Source organism: Delphinus delphis, chromosome 9 (genome assembly GCF_949987515.2).
Source record: "Delphinus delphis chromosome 9, mDelDel1.2, whole genome shotgun sequence".
Lineage (NCBI taxonomy): Eukaryota > Metazoa > Chordata > Mammalia > Artiodactyla > Delphinidae > Delphinus > Delphinus delphis.
Genome location: NC_082691.1, coordinates 74,921,567 through 74,937,781, shown reverse-complemented (window position 1 = coordinate 74,937,781; position 16,215 = coordinate 74,921,567). Strand labels below are relative to the sequence as shown.

The following is a 16,215-nucleotide window of genomic DNA, read 5'->3' as shown; positions in this document are numbered from 1 at the left end:
GAAGCGCTATACAGACTGTTAAATGACCCCTAAATGAACCTGCAAAAACATTTACTGCTGTCTTTGCTCTCTGAACTAGACCCATTTGTTTCCCAAGCTGTCAAAATGCTTACCGATTATATTCAGCACCCCTAAATAAATTTAGTGGATTTCGCCATACTTTGCATTCTGCAACAAAAAGAAATGTGAAAATATTACACACAAGTTCACAGACACTACAAGCTAATTAATTCAGCAAAACACCCTTCCTGGCCATTTGATAAGATAATTTTATTCTCTATCCTCTACATGGTAAGCAATGTGGAAAAACTCTGGGTAGTTAATCAGGAAATGTAGCTCAGGCACCAGGACTTTGGAAAGTTTCGTCTAATCTCTCCAGGCCCAAGTTTCCTCATTTGTTAAATCAAGGCACATGCCAAGAGCAGCTAGTTCATAACCTCTATAGTCACTTCAAGAGGTCCAAATAGATTGTATAAATTTATTTCTAAATTATAGGTAGAAGGTATCAGTAGAGGTAAAACTACTTTCTGTCACTCTAAAATATATCTTACAATGACTACCTATATAACAAGCTAAATTTAACCTCCAGAGCACAATATGTAAAGAACCTTAGACTCGTAATTAGGGCCTAAGCTAATATTGATTTTGTGATAATTCACCAGCAATTCACATTGCTGTAAAGGAGTGGTAAGAAAATTAATACTAAAGTTACCATTATGGTAGAGAGAAATGCTATGAAAATAAATGGTTTTCAAGTACTTTAACATTGTTTACTTATGCAGACACAGGTAATTAATCATCATACTAATATCATAATGTTAGCATGTAATAATAGATTATACATCTTGTTATACAAGGACCACAGACAGAACCACAGGACTTTAATTTAGAAAAGTCAACCATTAGCTTTTAAGACTGTTATAGTAAATGTGTGACTAATAAGCTACAGTTCTTTTAAAACAGTCTATGATTAAGAGTTTCTAATGATTCAGAATGCTACATTTCTTTGAATGAATAATTCTTTATTAGAAAATAAAATCAGTTAACAGTATTTAAGAATCTATGTGTGCTGTCAGCCAAAAAACACACCCAGAGACATAGATACACAAAAGTGAGCAATTATTACAGAAACTGAAAGAACATTAAAGGCCATGGATGATTCATTAAGATTCTACCCTCAATCCTGTTACATTCAACATCCATCTGTCCACCCACCCACCCACCCATCCATCCATCCATCCATCCATCCAGTATGCATTAACTGAGCACCCAGTGGGTGAAACAAACAAGTAAAACCATCAATTACAATACAGGGTGAAAATGGAGGAAAACATAAAGCACTAGGGGAACACTGTGTAATCTCAATAAATTTTTGTTAAAATAGTGAATGAAAGGTGTACACATAACAGGAAATCATGTTTTTATTTAAAGAAAATAAATTTATCTTTAAGTTAGGGCAGGATCCCACCTGAAATTTACTTAATGTTTGGAAGCAATGGTCCTAAATTTTTTGTCACTTAGCTTAACATGCCACTTAGGAAATGATGTTTGCTCAGTTCAGCAGTTTTGAATTTTGCTCTTGAGAAACTGAGATTCGATGGCTGTCATTTCATATGACACTAATTAGAAAATTATGCTTCCCTTAAGTAAATACTTTTTTTCCAGACATAAAGCTCCTTAGTGGGGTCACTAAAGTACTCCAGATCATGGCTTGAAACAACTGGTGAGCCAAACAACCATGATCTCAGCCCTCATGGCTTTCACAGCACTTAGCTCTTAGGTCCTCACCACTCCCAACCCCTCCTAAGAGGATGTCTTTCAAGATTCCAAGTGCTCTTCTTAAAGCTTCATGAATATTGCTAGGTTTGCATTTAACACGTAATAAACGTGCACACAAATTTGTGTGCAATCATGGTCATTTCAGCATTATTTACAATAAAATAGGATATTTGGGGAGAAGCCTCTCCCCCACCAAATTTCATCGAAATATCAGTAAAAAGGTTACGGCAAATACTTTGTCTCCAACAAATATATTGCCTGGAAGGATAAGTGCCATTCAAATATCAATTGACACATTATAAAGAAAATTGTCTTCAATTAAAATTTTAACTCTATTATACATTAGATACAAATGAAATTATTTCTAAATAAAAATAACTCCAAATAGAAATGGTGTGTATACCTAAAGTATTACTGAGCAGTATCTAAAAATGCCATCTTTACTTAGGAACTGCCATGATATAGCCAGCAGGGGGTGCTGCAAACATTTTGAAATATTGTTTTTATGACTTCTACTAGAGAACTGAACTTTAAAAAAAAACATTGTTAATATCAGTGTCATACATCTGGTCTGTATTCAGTTTCTTCAGCTATTCCTGAAACTTAGAAATGAGTACCTAAGTAAAAGTAACAGATGTAAAATGTTCTGAATGAGAAAAAACATGTGATGAAGAAATATATAAGAAATGTCTTCTTGAGCTATATCCTTCAAGTTGAGGGTGCAGAGCAGGTACAATTTTCTTTTAAGAAATAAGCTATCTAGAGGTCGAATAAGAACACATGTAAAAAATTTCACTTCAAATTAGGTCATAGCTACATTAATTTCCTCTTTGCTGCTTTGTTTCATAATTTTATCTTTACTACGAAAACTCTCTTGGTCTGGAATCACTCTAGGGAACATACCCCATAAATATCAGACTACCTGATGGTTTCATGATATGGACAAAGGTTGTAAATGCCAGAAGTATCATAATATGAAGATTTAAGTCAATAAATTAAACTCAGGTCTCCAGAGGGTAAAAGTTTTTCTACATGAGGTCCAGTTTCTTATCTTACTTGTATCTTTGAGAAGTAAATTTCTTATTTAAGTCTGAATTAAAATTTTACCTCCAAAAGGTATTTTCCATTATCCATCAATATCAACAATTTTAGTACTCTTTAGGAGCACTAAAGGTTGACTGGGACTCATCAAGGGCTTGCTAACATCATTAATAGTTCAGTTAAAAATATGCCCTTGATACAATTAACATGTTCTCTCTGATTCCATCTGTAGTAGCCCACAGAGGAGTCTCTACCCATAACTGCTGATAGGAATGTTCAGACCTCACCATGCACATAAGAATGCAATTCAAGAGAAAGAGAAGCAGTAAACATTGGAATAGCGCTTGTTTAGTTCCCAAAGGAACTAAATGGAGAACAGATTCCATTCACCCGTAGGATGACAATAAATTTCTGTGTGGGAGATAACATAAAAAATAATACTTACCACCGTCAAGGACTTATAAAATCATGCTCCAATCTTTTTTTCAGTCTTCCCTCTCACCATTCCCTACCAAAACTTTCCATCTCAGTGATACTTATTTCTTGCCTTTTCATACTCAGTTATTCCTCCAGAATGCCCACCTCATAGGACTGAGTGGTTTAAACATGTATAGAATGGCTATTATGCATTAGTCCTTGCACGAGGTCCTGGGTTACAAAAAAAAGATACAGTTTATGACCTAGAGGAGCTTATACTGGGTTGGCCAAAAAGTTCATTCAGGTTTTCCCATAACATCTTACGAAAAACCCGAACGAACTTTTTGGCCAACCCAACACATTGGTAGAAAAAGGAAAAGGCCACTGAACCGCTGTATGGCATCCAGATGGAAAAGCTCCTTAGAAGGAATAAATGTACTGAGAGAACCAAAGACTCTCCCTTTGGCACAGTCCTCAAGGAAAAAGAGAACTTAATTCTCAGAAAAACCAAAAGGCTCTAAAGTCCCAGGGCTTTTAATCCCATGGAAGAAAATATTTTTCTACATCCAACCTATTTAACTCTGAAAACCTTTTTTCCCTAAAATTAAAAATATATACATAGAGAGAATCCTCACTCCTAGGACTTTCAAATATATAAGTAACTAATTTATAGCCTAGGAAGATGTATTATACCAAAAAGTTACCACCTCTTCCCAGGATCTGAAACGTAATAATGACGGTAATACTATTACGAATAGCAGCAACAGCAACTTGTGTCATAGCTTGAGCTTGACTTTCATTGAGCCTTTCTATAAAAAGGCTTAAAGCTCTAGTCATCTAAATTCCTAACATAAGTTAGTGAGGGTCACAGAGTAGGCCCTTTTTATAGAAGTAAAGAGTAAAGCATAGAAAAGCTACATAATTTCCCCACGGTAAAAGTAAATGAGATTAAAGTCTGGTATCCAGACTGCCTAACAAGTATCCACAATATACAACAGCCCTGTTACCTGCAACATGATATTTTAAAAATCATGTGACTTCATCAATTAAATCTTCTACTAGAGGAACAGTTTTGAAAACTCCTCTGGGGAAATGTTAGGCACTTTGAAACAATACTTTTAAACATTTTAGTTCCAAAGTACAACAGAGAAGGGCCCTAACTAATGTTTTCTCCGATATATTATGACAATCAAGATTAACCCCAAGCCAGTCAATTTCTGACATGTGATTCTGCATATATTAGCTTTGCTATCTCAGAAATGACTACCCAATTCTCTACGTCATACAGGTTGATCTTAAGCAATCATTAAGAGTAACAAAATATCCATTTTCTTTTTTTAAGTCTTTATTGAATTTGTTACAGTATTACTTCTGTTTTATCTTTTGGTTTTTTGGCCTTGAGGCATGTGGGTTCTCAGATCCCCGACCAGGGATTGAACCTGCACCCACTGTATTAGAAGGCTAAGTCTTAACTGCTGGACAGCCAGGGAAGTCCCCCATTTTCTTAAATAACTAAGCTTTAACTGTTTTCATAACCTTTTGAAATAATTAGTTTGAAAAGATTACTAGAAGTAAAGGCACAAAGTAATATGTAGGTAGCTTTCAATTCAACAAATATATTACTCTCTCAAATTCCCTTCTGGAATGAGAAAAGGTGTAAATAATTATGAGTTTTAAGACCATTTTTATTGATCTACTTTATTCAAGATAGTGTACAAATTTCTTCAAGAATATTGCTAAATGGCTAAATCTCTGTCTCTCATACATTTCTCATTGGTCATTTCTGACCTAAGTCAATCAACTCTACCAAATAACGTGAAAACTGTGAAATAAGTTTATTAAATAAATGTTCACCAGGGGACAAAAGTGTTTTTGAGGCATTTTCACCATTCATCTGGAGAGCTAATCTATGCTAGAACACAAATTTTAGTGGCAAAAAATTTTAAAAGACGTAATAAGCACTGGCTAAGAGAATCATTTTCAACTCATAAATAGATTTTGGCAAGTATAAACTGAGTTTCCCCTGATTGAGACTATTAGTGAGCAACTCTAAAGGTCCTGGACATGCAGCAATGAAATTTGCTGACAGATATATTTGAAATGCAAGCTCTGAAAGGCCTGGTCTTAGGATATATCTTTACAAGCTACCTGAGTTTCTTCAATCTCCACTGCTTTTCTTTAAATTATTACCTGTATTTAATTAGTGCTTGAACTGCCTCTAGTAATGTAATGAACCTTAACTTAGAATCCCAGGAGAAATTCTTATTAAAAGTTTTACATAAAAATGTATATGAGCTCACGAAATATGCCGAGGAGGCGAAGTAAGAGTGTCAGAGGACGCCAGCCCACCGAGGCCCTGATACTGGGGTTGGGAGACTGGGGTTCAGACTGGACGCAGCACCCTGCCTTCCAACACCACCGACAGGCGGGGAGGAGAGGCGAGGGGCCCCGGGCAGAACAAGAAGGGCGGCCCAGTTCGCCATGAATGTCCATCCGTTGTCTGACACAGCTTGGGCCTGGCCCCGGCGAGTCAGACATCACCACATCCATCGATCGACATCAAAGATAGAGAGATGTTTGCCATCTACGGTGGAACTGAAGATAAGAAAGACGATCAAAGGAAGAAGAGGACTTCAGGAAAAGCCAGTAAAGAGTGCTGAGAGGAGAAGACTGAGGCACAGAGGTGGAATCTTTCACCTGCAGTCACACAGCTGCCGTGTGGCTGACAGGGTCTTGGCACTCTGGCCAGTGTCAGGCCTGAGCCTCTGAGGTGGGAGAGCCGAGTTCAGGATATTGGTCTACCAGAGGCCTCCCAGCCCCACATAATATGAAATGGCGAAAGCTCTCCCAGGGATCTCCATCTCAACACCAACACCCAGCTCCACTCAACGACCAGCAAGCTATAGTGCTGGACATGCTATGCCAAACAACGAGCAAGACAGGAACACAACCCGACCCATTAGCTGAGAGCTGCCTAAAATCATAAGTACACAGACACCCCAAAACACACCACCAGACGTGGTCCTGCCCACCAGAAAGACAAGATCCAGCCTCATCCACCAGAACACAGGCACCAGTCCCCTCCACCAGGAAGCCTACACAACCCACTGAACCAACTTTAGCCACTGGGGACAGACACCAAAAACAACGGGAACTACAAACCTGCAGCCTGCGAAAAGGAGACCCCAAACACAGTAAGTTAAGCAAAATGAGAAGACAGAGAAATACACAGCAGATGAAGGAGCAAGATAAAAACCCACCAGACCTAACAAATGAAGAGGAAATAGGCAGTGTACCTGAAAAAGAATTCAGACTAATGATAATAAAGATGATCCAAAATCTTGGAAATAGAATTGAGAAAATATAAGAAATGTTTAATAAGGACCTAGAAGAACTAAAGAGCAAACAAACAATGATGAACAACAAAATAAATGTAATTAAAAATTCTCTAGAAGGAATCAATAGCAGAATAATTGAGGCAAAAGAACGGATACATGACCTGGAGGATAAAATAGTGGAAATAACTACCACAGACAAAAATAAAGAAAAAAGAATGAAAAGAATTGAGAAGAGTCTCAGAGACCTCTTGGACAACAATAAAGGCACCAACATTTGAATTATAGGGGTCCCAGAAGAAGAAGAGAAAAAGAAAGGGAATGAGGAAATATTTGAAGAGATTATAGTTGAAAACTTCCCTAACATGGGAAAGGAAACAGTTAATCAAGTCCAGGAAGTGCAGAGTCCCATACAGGATAAATCCAAGGAGAAACATGCCAAGACACATATTAATCAAACTATCAAAAATTAAATACAAAGAAAAAAATATTAAAAGCAGCAAGGGAAAAGGAACAAATAACATACAAGGGAATCGCCATAAGGTAGACGGCTGATCTTTCAGCAGAAACTCTGCAAGCCAGAAGGGAGTGGCAGGACATATTTAAAGTGATGAAAGGGAAAAACCTACAACCAAGATTACTCTACCCAGCGAGGATCTCATTCAGATTCAACGGAAAAATTAGAACAGTACATGATGATTAAGGGATCAATCCAAGAAGAAGATATAACAATTGTAAATATTTACGCAGCCAACATAAAAGCACCTCAATACATAAGGCAAATGCTAATAGCCATAAAAGGGGAAATCAACAGTAACACAATCATAGTAGCAGACTTTAACCCCCCACTTTCACCAATGAACAGATCACCCAAAATGAAAATAAATAAGGAAACACAAGCTTTAAATGATACATTAAACAAGATAGACTTAATTGATATTTATAGGACATTCCATCCAAAAACAACAGAATACACTTCCTTCTCAAGTGCTCATGGAACATTCTCCAGGATAGACCATATCTTGGGTCACAAATCAAGCCTTGGTAAATTTAAGAAAATTAAAATCGTATCAAGTATCTTTTCTGACCACAACGCTATGAGACTAGATATCAATTAAAGGAAAACAATCTGTAAAAAATCCAAACACATAGAGGCTAAACAATACACTACTAAATAACCAAGAGATCAGTGAAGAAATCAAAGAGGGAATCAAAAAACACCTAGAGACAAATGACAATGAAAACAAGACAACCCAAAACTTATGGGATACAGCAAAAGCAGTTCTAAGAGGGAAGTTTATATCAATACAATCCTACCTCAAGAAACAAGAAACATCTCACATAAACAACCTAACCTTACACTTAAAGCAATTAGAGAAAGAAGAACAAAAAAACCCCAAAGTTAGCAGAAGGAGAGAAATCATAAAGATCAGATCAGAAGTAAATGAAAAAAAAATGAAGGAAACAATACCAAAGATCAATAAAACTAAAAGCTGGTTCTTTGAGAAGATAAGCAAAACTGATAAACCATTAGCCAGACTCATCAAAAAAAAAAAGGGAGAAGACACAAATCAATAGAATTAGAAATGAAAAAGGAGAAGTAACAACTGACACTGCAGAAATACAAAGGATCACGAGAGATTACTACAAGTAACTGTATGCCAATAAAATGGACAACCTGGAAGAAATGGACAAATTCTTAGAAAAGCACAACCTTCCGAGACTGAACCAGGAAGAAATAGAAAATATAAACAGACCAATCACAGGCACTGATATTGAAACTGTGATTAAAAATCTTCCAACAAACAAAAGCCCAGGACCAGATGGCTTCACAGGAAATTCTGTCAAACATTTAGAGAAGAGCTAACAACTATCCTTCTGAAACTCTTCCAAAATACAGTAGAGGGAGGAGCACTCCCAAACTCATTCTACGAGGCCACCATCACCCCGATACCAAAACCAGACAAAGATATCACAAAAAAAGAAAACTACAGGCCAATATCACTGATGAACATAGATGCAAATATCCTCAATAAAATACTAGGAAACAGAATCCAACAGCACATTAAAAGGATCACACACCACGAACAAGTGGGATTTATGTCAGGAATGCAGGGATTCTTCAATATATGCAAATCAATTAATGTAATACACCATATTAACAAATTGAAGGAGAAAAACCATATGATCGTCTCAATAGATGCAGAAAAAGTTTTTGACAAAACTCAACACCCATTTATGATAAAAACTCTACAGAAAGTGGGCATAGAGGGAACATACCTAAACACAATAAAGGCCATATATAACAAACCCACAGACAATACTGTTCTCAATGTTGAAAAATTGAAACGATTTCCACTAAGATCAGGAATAAGACAAGGTTGCCCACTCTCACCACTCTTATTCAACATAGTTTTGGAAGTTTTAGCCACAGTAATCAGAAAAGAAAAAGAAATAAAAGGAATCCAACTCAGAAAAGAAGAATCAAAACTGTCACTGTTTGCAGATGACATGACACTATACATAGAGAATCCTAGAGATGCCACCAGAAAACTACTAGAGCTAATCATTAAATCTGGTAAGGTTGCAGGATACAAAATTAATGCACTTCTGAAATCTCTTGCATTCCTATACACTAATGATGAAAAATATGAAAGAGAAATTAAGGAAACACTCCCATTTACCATTGCAACAAAAAGAGTAAAATACCTAGGAATAAACCTACTAAAGGAGACAAAAGACCTGTATGCAGAAAACTATGAGACCCTGATGGAAAAAATTAAAGATGATATAAAAAGATGGAGAGATATATCATGTTCTTGGATTGGAAGAATCAACATTGTGAATATGACTCTACTACCCAACGCAATCTACAGATTCAGCGCAACCCCTATCAAACTACCAATGGCATTTTTCACAGAATTTGAACAAAGAATTTCACAATTTGTATGGAAACACAAAAGACCCTGAATAAGCCAAAGCAATCTTGAGAAAGAAAAACAGAGCTGGAGGAATCAGGCTCTCTGACTTCAGACTATACTACAAAGCTACCTTAATCAAGACAGTATGGTACTGCCACAGAAACAGAAATATAGATCAACGGAATAGGATGGAAAGCCCAGAGATAAACCCACGCACATATGGTCACCTTATTTTTGATAAAGGAGGCAAGAATATACAATGGAGAAAAGATGGCCCTTCAATTAAGTGGTTCTAGGAAAACTGGACAGCTACATGTAAGAGAATGAAATTAGAACACTCCCTAACACCATACACAAAAATAAACTCAAAATAGATTAAAGACCTAAATGTAAGGCCAGACACTATAAAACTCTTAGAGGAAAACATAGGCAGAACATTCTATCATGTAAATCATAGCAAGATCCTTTTTGACCCACCTCCTAGAGAAATGGAAATAAAAATAAACAAATGGGACCTAATGAAACTTCAAAGCTTTTGCACAGTAAAGGAAGCCATAAATAAGACAAAAAGACAACCCCCATAATGGGAGAAAATATTTGCAAATGAAGCAACTGACAAAGGTTTAATCTCCAAAATATATAAGCAGCTCAAGCAGCTCAATATCAAAAAAACAAACTACTCAATCCAACAATGGGTAGAAAACCTAAATAGACATTTCTCCAAAGAAGATACACAAAGTGCCAACAAACACATGAAAGGATGCTCAACATCACTAATCATTAGAGAAATGCAAATCAAAATTACACTGCGGTATCAGCTCACACCACTCAGAATGCCCATCATCAAAAAACCTACAAACAATAAATGCTGGAGAGGGTGTGGAGAAAAGGGAACCCTCTTGCACTGTTGGTGGGAATGTAAATTGATACAGTCACTATGGAGAACAGTATGGAGGTTCCTTAAAATACTAAAAATAGAACTACCATATGGCCCAGCAATCCCACTACTGGGCATGTACCCTGAAAAAACCATAATTCAAAGAGTCATGTACCACAATGTTCATTGCAGCTCTATTTACAATAGCCAGGACATGGGAGCAACCTAGGTGTGCATCGGCAGATGAATGGATAAAGAAGATGTGGCACACATATACAATGGAATATTACTCAGCCATAAAGAGAAACGAAATAGAGTTATTTGTAGTGAGGTGGATGGACGTAGAGTCTGTCATAGAGAGTGAAGTAAGTCAGAAAGAGAAAAACAAATACCGTATGCTAACACATATATATGGAATCTAAAAAAAAAAAAAAAAAGGTTCTGAGGAACCTAGTGGCAGGACAGGAATAAAGACGCAAAGGTAGAGAATGGACTTGAGGACACGGGGAGCGGGAAGGGTAAGCTGGGACAAAGTGAGAGAGTAGCATGGACATATATACACTACGAAATGTAAAATAGATAGCTAGTTGGAAGTAGCCACATAGCACAGGGATATCAGCTCGGTGCTCTGTAACCACCTAGAGGGGTGGGATAGGGAGGGTGGGAGGGAGACGCAAGACGGAGGAGATATGGGGATATATGTATACATATAGCTGATTCACTTTGTTATACAGCAGCAACTAACACAACATTGTAAAGTAATTATATTCCTATAAAGATGTTAAAAATGTATATGATATATATTTATCTTATATAGAGATTAAAATGACATGATTTGCAACAGGAAACCAAGTGACTATAACCAGAGTTTGTCTAAAGATCCAGTTCTCTGCAAGATGCTATTAAAGTGTCTCAGGGAATTTAACCTTGACTTTGACAAGCATACTTCTAATGTGATGGAACACTCTGCACTTTTGTAAATATCTTGAAGAAGGTGAACACTGCAAACCTTTGTCTTTATGACATCTTATTTGAGAACAGGGCAAATTATCAAACAGATTTTCCCATGAACCCAAAGTCAGAATGTTACTGGACCCTGAGAATCCCTTCCCTTAAGACAGGGAGAAGTTGGACACATTTTAAATCCTTGTGCATCATCAGTTCATAAGTTAAGCTGAATTAAGAAATGGCAGCAGGAAACATGATGATATGGAAAATATATCAGCAGCGTTTATCAGAAACTGTATATTTGTGAGAAAAATAGCAGTTTAGCTCCCAAATAAATCGAGATAAGTGAAATGTTCATAAATGTTAACCTAAATCAGACAATCTGAAATTTGGCTAGATTAAGAAGCTGTGGGACTTCCCTGGTGTTCCAGTGGCTGAGAATCCGTCTTGCAATGCAGGGGATGCTGGTTCCATCCCTGGTCGGGGAACTAAGATTCCCACATGCTGCGGGACAACTAAGCCTGCGCACCACAACTAGAGAGCCCGTGAACCACAACTACAGAGCCCGCGTGCCACAGCTACAGAGGCCAAGAGCTCTGGAGCCCGCGCGACACAACTAGAGAGGAGCCCGTGCACCGCAACAAAAAATCCCACATGCCGCAAATAAGACCTGACACAGCAAGTAAATAAATAAATATTTTTTTTAAAAAGAAGCTGTATAATTAACTACATTTCTCTTCTGGCCCACAGATAAAGATCAATGCAAGTTTTGAGAGGGTCTGCACTCAGGCCAATTTGCACAAATCCAAATGTTAAACAATATATGAATAGTCTCCTGTAACAATTACAACTTCTCCCTTCCCATTTCTCCACCCCAAATTATTCTTAGGTAGGCCAGGTCTTTCCGCTTTTAATCAAAACAAATGATTCTTTAAAGAAAGAGCTACACTATGAGTTTTCATATAGTCCAATGTTTATAACTAGTACTTTCTGTCTGTTTTTAAATTTTTCAATGATTTTTTTCAAATAAGAAATGCCATTTAACTGCCTTTGCAAATGTCCATGGGACTTGGTTAGCCACGTTTTATTTCACGTAAGATTCAGCAAAGAGCTGTCTTATGATGCTTCTTTTATTAAGGCAATAGTCATTTTATCATTATTAAGGCAATATAAATTTTAAAACAAATTCCTCTATTTTAAGAAAATGTATTGATTACCCTCAGCTTTGGACCTTCTTTTTCCTTTATACTTAGCTGAAACTAGACTATGAAATAGAAAGTGATTAAGGGTAGAGATAAACAGAGACAGTGTACTTTTATAGCATTTTTCTTATTCAAAAATAAAAATCACCACAAGAAAAGAGAAGTGGGAAATGGTATTAATCCCATGGTACCTGGCACTTCCATACCAACACACATGTTTGTTGAGCTGAGTTAGCCAAATATTAGAAACCCAGATGTCAAGGAGAAGTAGGCAGATTGAGCCCTAAATATACTTGGACAAGATAATTTCCATTTTCCTAAATCTAATTACTTGAACACTGTTATGAGATCAGATCATAAACGCTGTATCTGTTACAGGAAATGAATGGAAATACTGCATGCATAGTAGTAGACAGTCAGCAAATACTAGTGAAATTGAATTAATAATAATATTCAAAAGCTTAGTCTTAGCAGGGTAAAAACTCAGTACAAATAAAATTGGGAAGTTCCATGATCATCATTGTCGAATGTATTTTTATAAAGGACTGAGATTCTCCCTTTAAAAACTGCTGTACCGGCACTAAGAATAGCATCAAGATTTATATAATGCATAAGGCTTATTCAAGGCATCCACAGAGAGTCAGCAAAGTAACAGCAACAATAAGGAGAGTATGAACTCTTCGTCGCATTAAGGAATGATGTTAAATTGGGCAGAGCGAGAATTTTAATGAAAATAAAAATGTACTCACAATAAAAAATGTCCTTAAATGAGGTTGCTTTCTGTTTTCAATCTGTTAATTTTCTACAATGTTCTGTGACATACAAAGACTGTAGTAAATCAGATCAGACAAGAGCACATTTAATCTGTAGGGTCTTCCAACATATGCAAAGTGAGGCAATTATCCATAGTGACAATGACTGAATGATCAAGACTCCTCATTAGAATAATATGCCACGTGTGTTAGAGTACCTGGTTGAAGTAATATTTCACTTTGCTCAGATCTCTGTTTCTTCCACAAAGCAGATGAGTTTATAAAGTCCCAGACAATTTTGTCACCTGAGTGGCACCATCTCTCACATGTGTACCCTTTAGAATGAAATAAATGTGTACTCAGAGGTACCCACTACCACTCATGGCCGGCTGGCAAAGGTTCTATTATATTAAAAGAGCATTGAATCAACATCAGGAATAAAATATATATACAATGCTCCTTGATGCCTATCACCTGGCTAGACAGTTACGAAATCTGAACTGAGTTATTCTAGGGAGGAAAGAAAAAAGATCTAACTTAGTTCTTTAATCTCTCCCTCTTCATCCTTCAAGTCTCAGAAGTGGTACTCTCTCCTTCAAGAAGCAAACTTCTTCCCCCAGTTTGGATCGGGAAGCCCTCCCTTGTACTCCAAAGTATTGCATGTTTCCCTCATATAATCAGAGCACTTAACACTCTGTCTCCCTTCAGTAGACACAAGAGTTCAATGGGGACAAGGACTTCGACATTTTTTAAAATCATAATATTCATAAGAACCTGTATAAGGCCAAGTCCATGTTAGAGAGTTAGGAAATGTTTACTGAGGTGATGAAGAGACCAAGCTAGGAAATTATATTCGTCCCTCTTCTTTCATGAGTAGAGAAATTACAGGCCATGTATGCCCTCATTCATTCATTCACTGAGTTTCAGTGATATAGTAGACACTATGCAAAATGCTAGAGATATTACAGTAAAGCAGTAAGCTTAAAAATTTCAGTACAATTTAATAAATGTTGCTAAAGGTAAAAATATATGAGTCAACAAAGGTGGAGAAATATTGTACAGCTTATCAGAGAGGGCTTCCCAGGAGGTCACATTTGAGTTGGGTTGTGAAAGATGAGCAAGCACGGAGGAGGGAAGACAGACTTCTGGGCAGAGGGTCATGAGAAAACATGGACCGTTCAAGAAATGACAGAAACCAAGGTTGGCAAGATAGAAGCAGCTTATGCTGTGCTAAGTAATCTGGAATCTGGGCTTTATCTTTAGTGGAATGGGAACCAACCAAGACTTTTAAGCAGAGGAGTGATGTTATCAGATCTAGTTAGACATAAGGTTCTACAATTAGCATGGAAGAGAATGGATACATTTAATGAAGTTTGAGGGACTAAGGACAAGGAGGTGGAGACTCAGGTGGGAACCACTGACCTAAATGATCATTAGCTAAATCAAATGGAAGAGAAAGTAAAATTAAACAAGATGAACATTTCCTTTCCCTGGGATGCTTATACTCTACTTCTCTTGTAGAAGTTGTCAAATTCTTGGGAAAATAAATCGTACTTTTCTTTGAAGTCTAATCTTTAAATAACAACATTCTTATTGTCTTATAGTCATAATAATTTAGTAAGAGTAAGTAAATAATGTTGCAGACTGAAGGACTTTCCATACCTGAGACGCTTTGCCTGTTGGAATCTGAGTCCCCATTACTGGAGTTAGAATTGTTGGAGGAGTTGTTGTCAACCCCTCCCAGAAGGGGGCGCAAGTGGCTTACTGAGACTTGTTCAATGAATGATGTTCCATATTTGCGAAAATACCACCATTCAAATATCTAGAACAGAAAGATAATAAGCGTGATTAGGGTCCTTGTTACCAGCTATGATTTTGTACATGCCCATAACTGTGTTGCACTTACTAATTATACCCACCTTAAACACTGGTTTAAACATTTTTATTCCAAAAAAATGGTTTATTTCTAAAAATTAAGAAGTTTGATAAAAGTAAATACCAATTACATTTTAACTTCTCAATGATGTTTTTTCCACTTAATACTGGTTTTTAAGGAAAATTTATAGCTACAATCCTGGTGAAAGAACATTGTTAAGAGCTGCTCATTATTTTCCTCCAAATTTACATAATATTCTGATAATAAAATCACCATAGCTAAAAAACAATTCCAGAAATGAATACCAACAAGCCAGTTTTAGAAGTATGGCTTATGAAATATTCCAATTCTTGGCATCTTATATTCTGATAAAGTCATAACCGTATACATTTTTAAGATAGTAAAATTCTGTTTTAAAAAAAGCATCTCCCTAGAGAAATCCGGCTTTACAGAAAGAATAAAAGCCATCCTATTTCATGTATCGAGGGCACCCAACTGCTGAGAGATTCAGTAGCATCCCACCTGCTGAGTGTGCTTTGTAAATGCTAGCATCTGTTGTACACCATTAATGTTTCCTAGCTCACAAGCTTACCAGTTGTTATGTGCTGTTTGCAAGGAAGAAAAGAAATAACTTTCATTAATAGAAGGAAAGAAGCACCGAAGCTCACATGACTAGACTGAAATCAGGGCTCTTGAGCATGGGGAAAGCCAGCCATCTCCCCCAATCTTTTTACCTGCCCCTACCCCCAAAGCCCCTCTGAGCACTTTCCCACCACTGTTTGAAGCTGCTCTCCCCACATCCTTTCCTTGGCTTCCCTGATTTGAGATTTGTTCCTTAAGCAGTCACAAATCACTACACAGAAGAAATTTAAGAATCAACTATATCCCAGAGTCTCCTAGGATAACTATACTATATTTTTGTAATAGAATATGGAAATAACATAGACTTAATTACCTTTATCCTTACTTATTTCATAAAAACAAGATTTTGTTATCTTCTGTGGAATGGACTTCGGGCTATCATTTAAAAATTGATATTTTGCTCTACCAAAAATTTCTTTAAAAGG

The 16,215-nt window shown here is 36.8% G+C and overlaps 1 protein-coding gene across 4 annotated transcripts in view; it reads right to left on the bottom strand.

The window, feature by feature from the left end:
• Positions 1 to 16,215, bottom strand: part of ST7 (suppression of tumorigenicity 7) — a 254,521-nt gene that overhangs the window by 94,715 nt on the left and 143,591 nt on the right. For all 4 annotated transcript variants that reach the window (XM_060019955.1, XM_060019957.1, XM_060019954.1 and 1 more), the window contains exons 3-4: positions 14,935 to 15,094; positions 114 to 168 (exon numbers count right to left, since the gene is read on the bottom strand). In XM_060019955.1, coding sequence (XP_059875938.1) covers positions 114 to 168; positions 14,935 to 15,094 — 215 coding nt within the window. The remainder of the gene's footprint in view (positions 1 to 113; positions 169 to 14,934; positions 15,095 to 16,215) is intronic.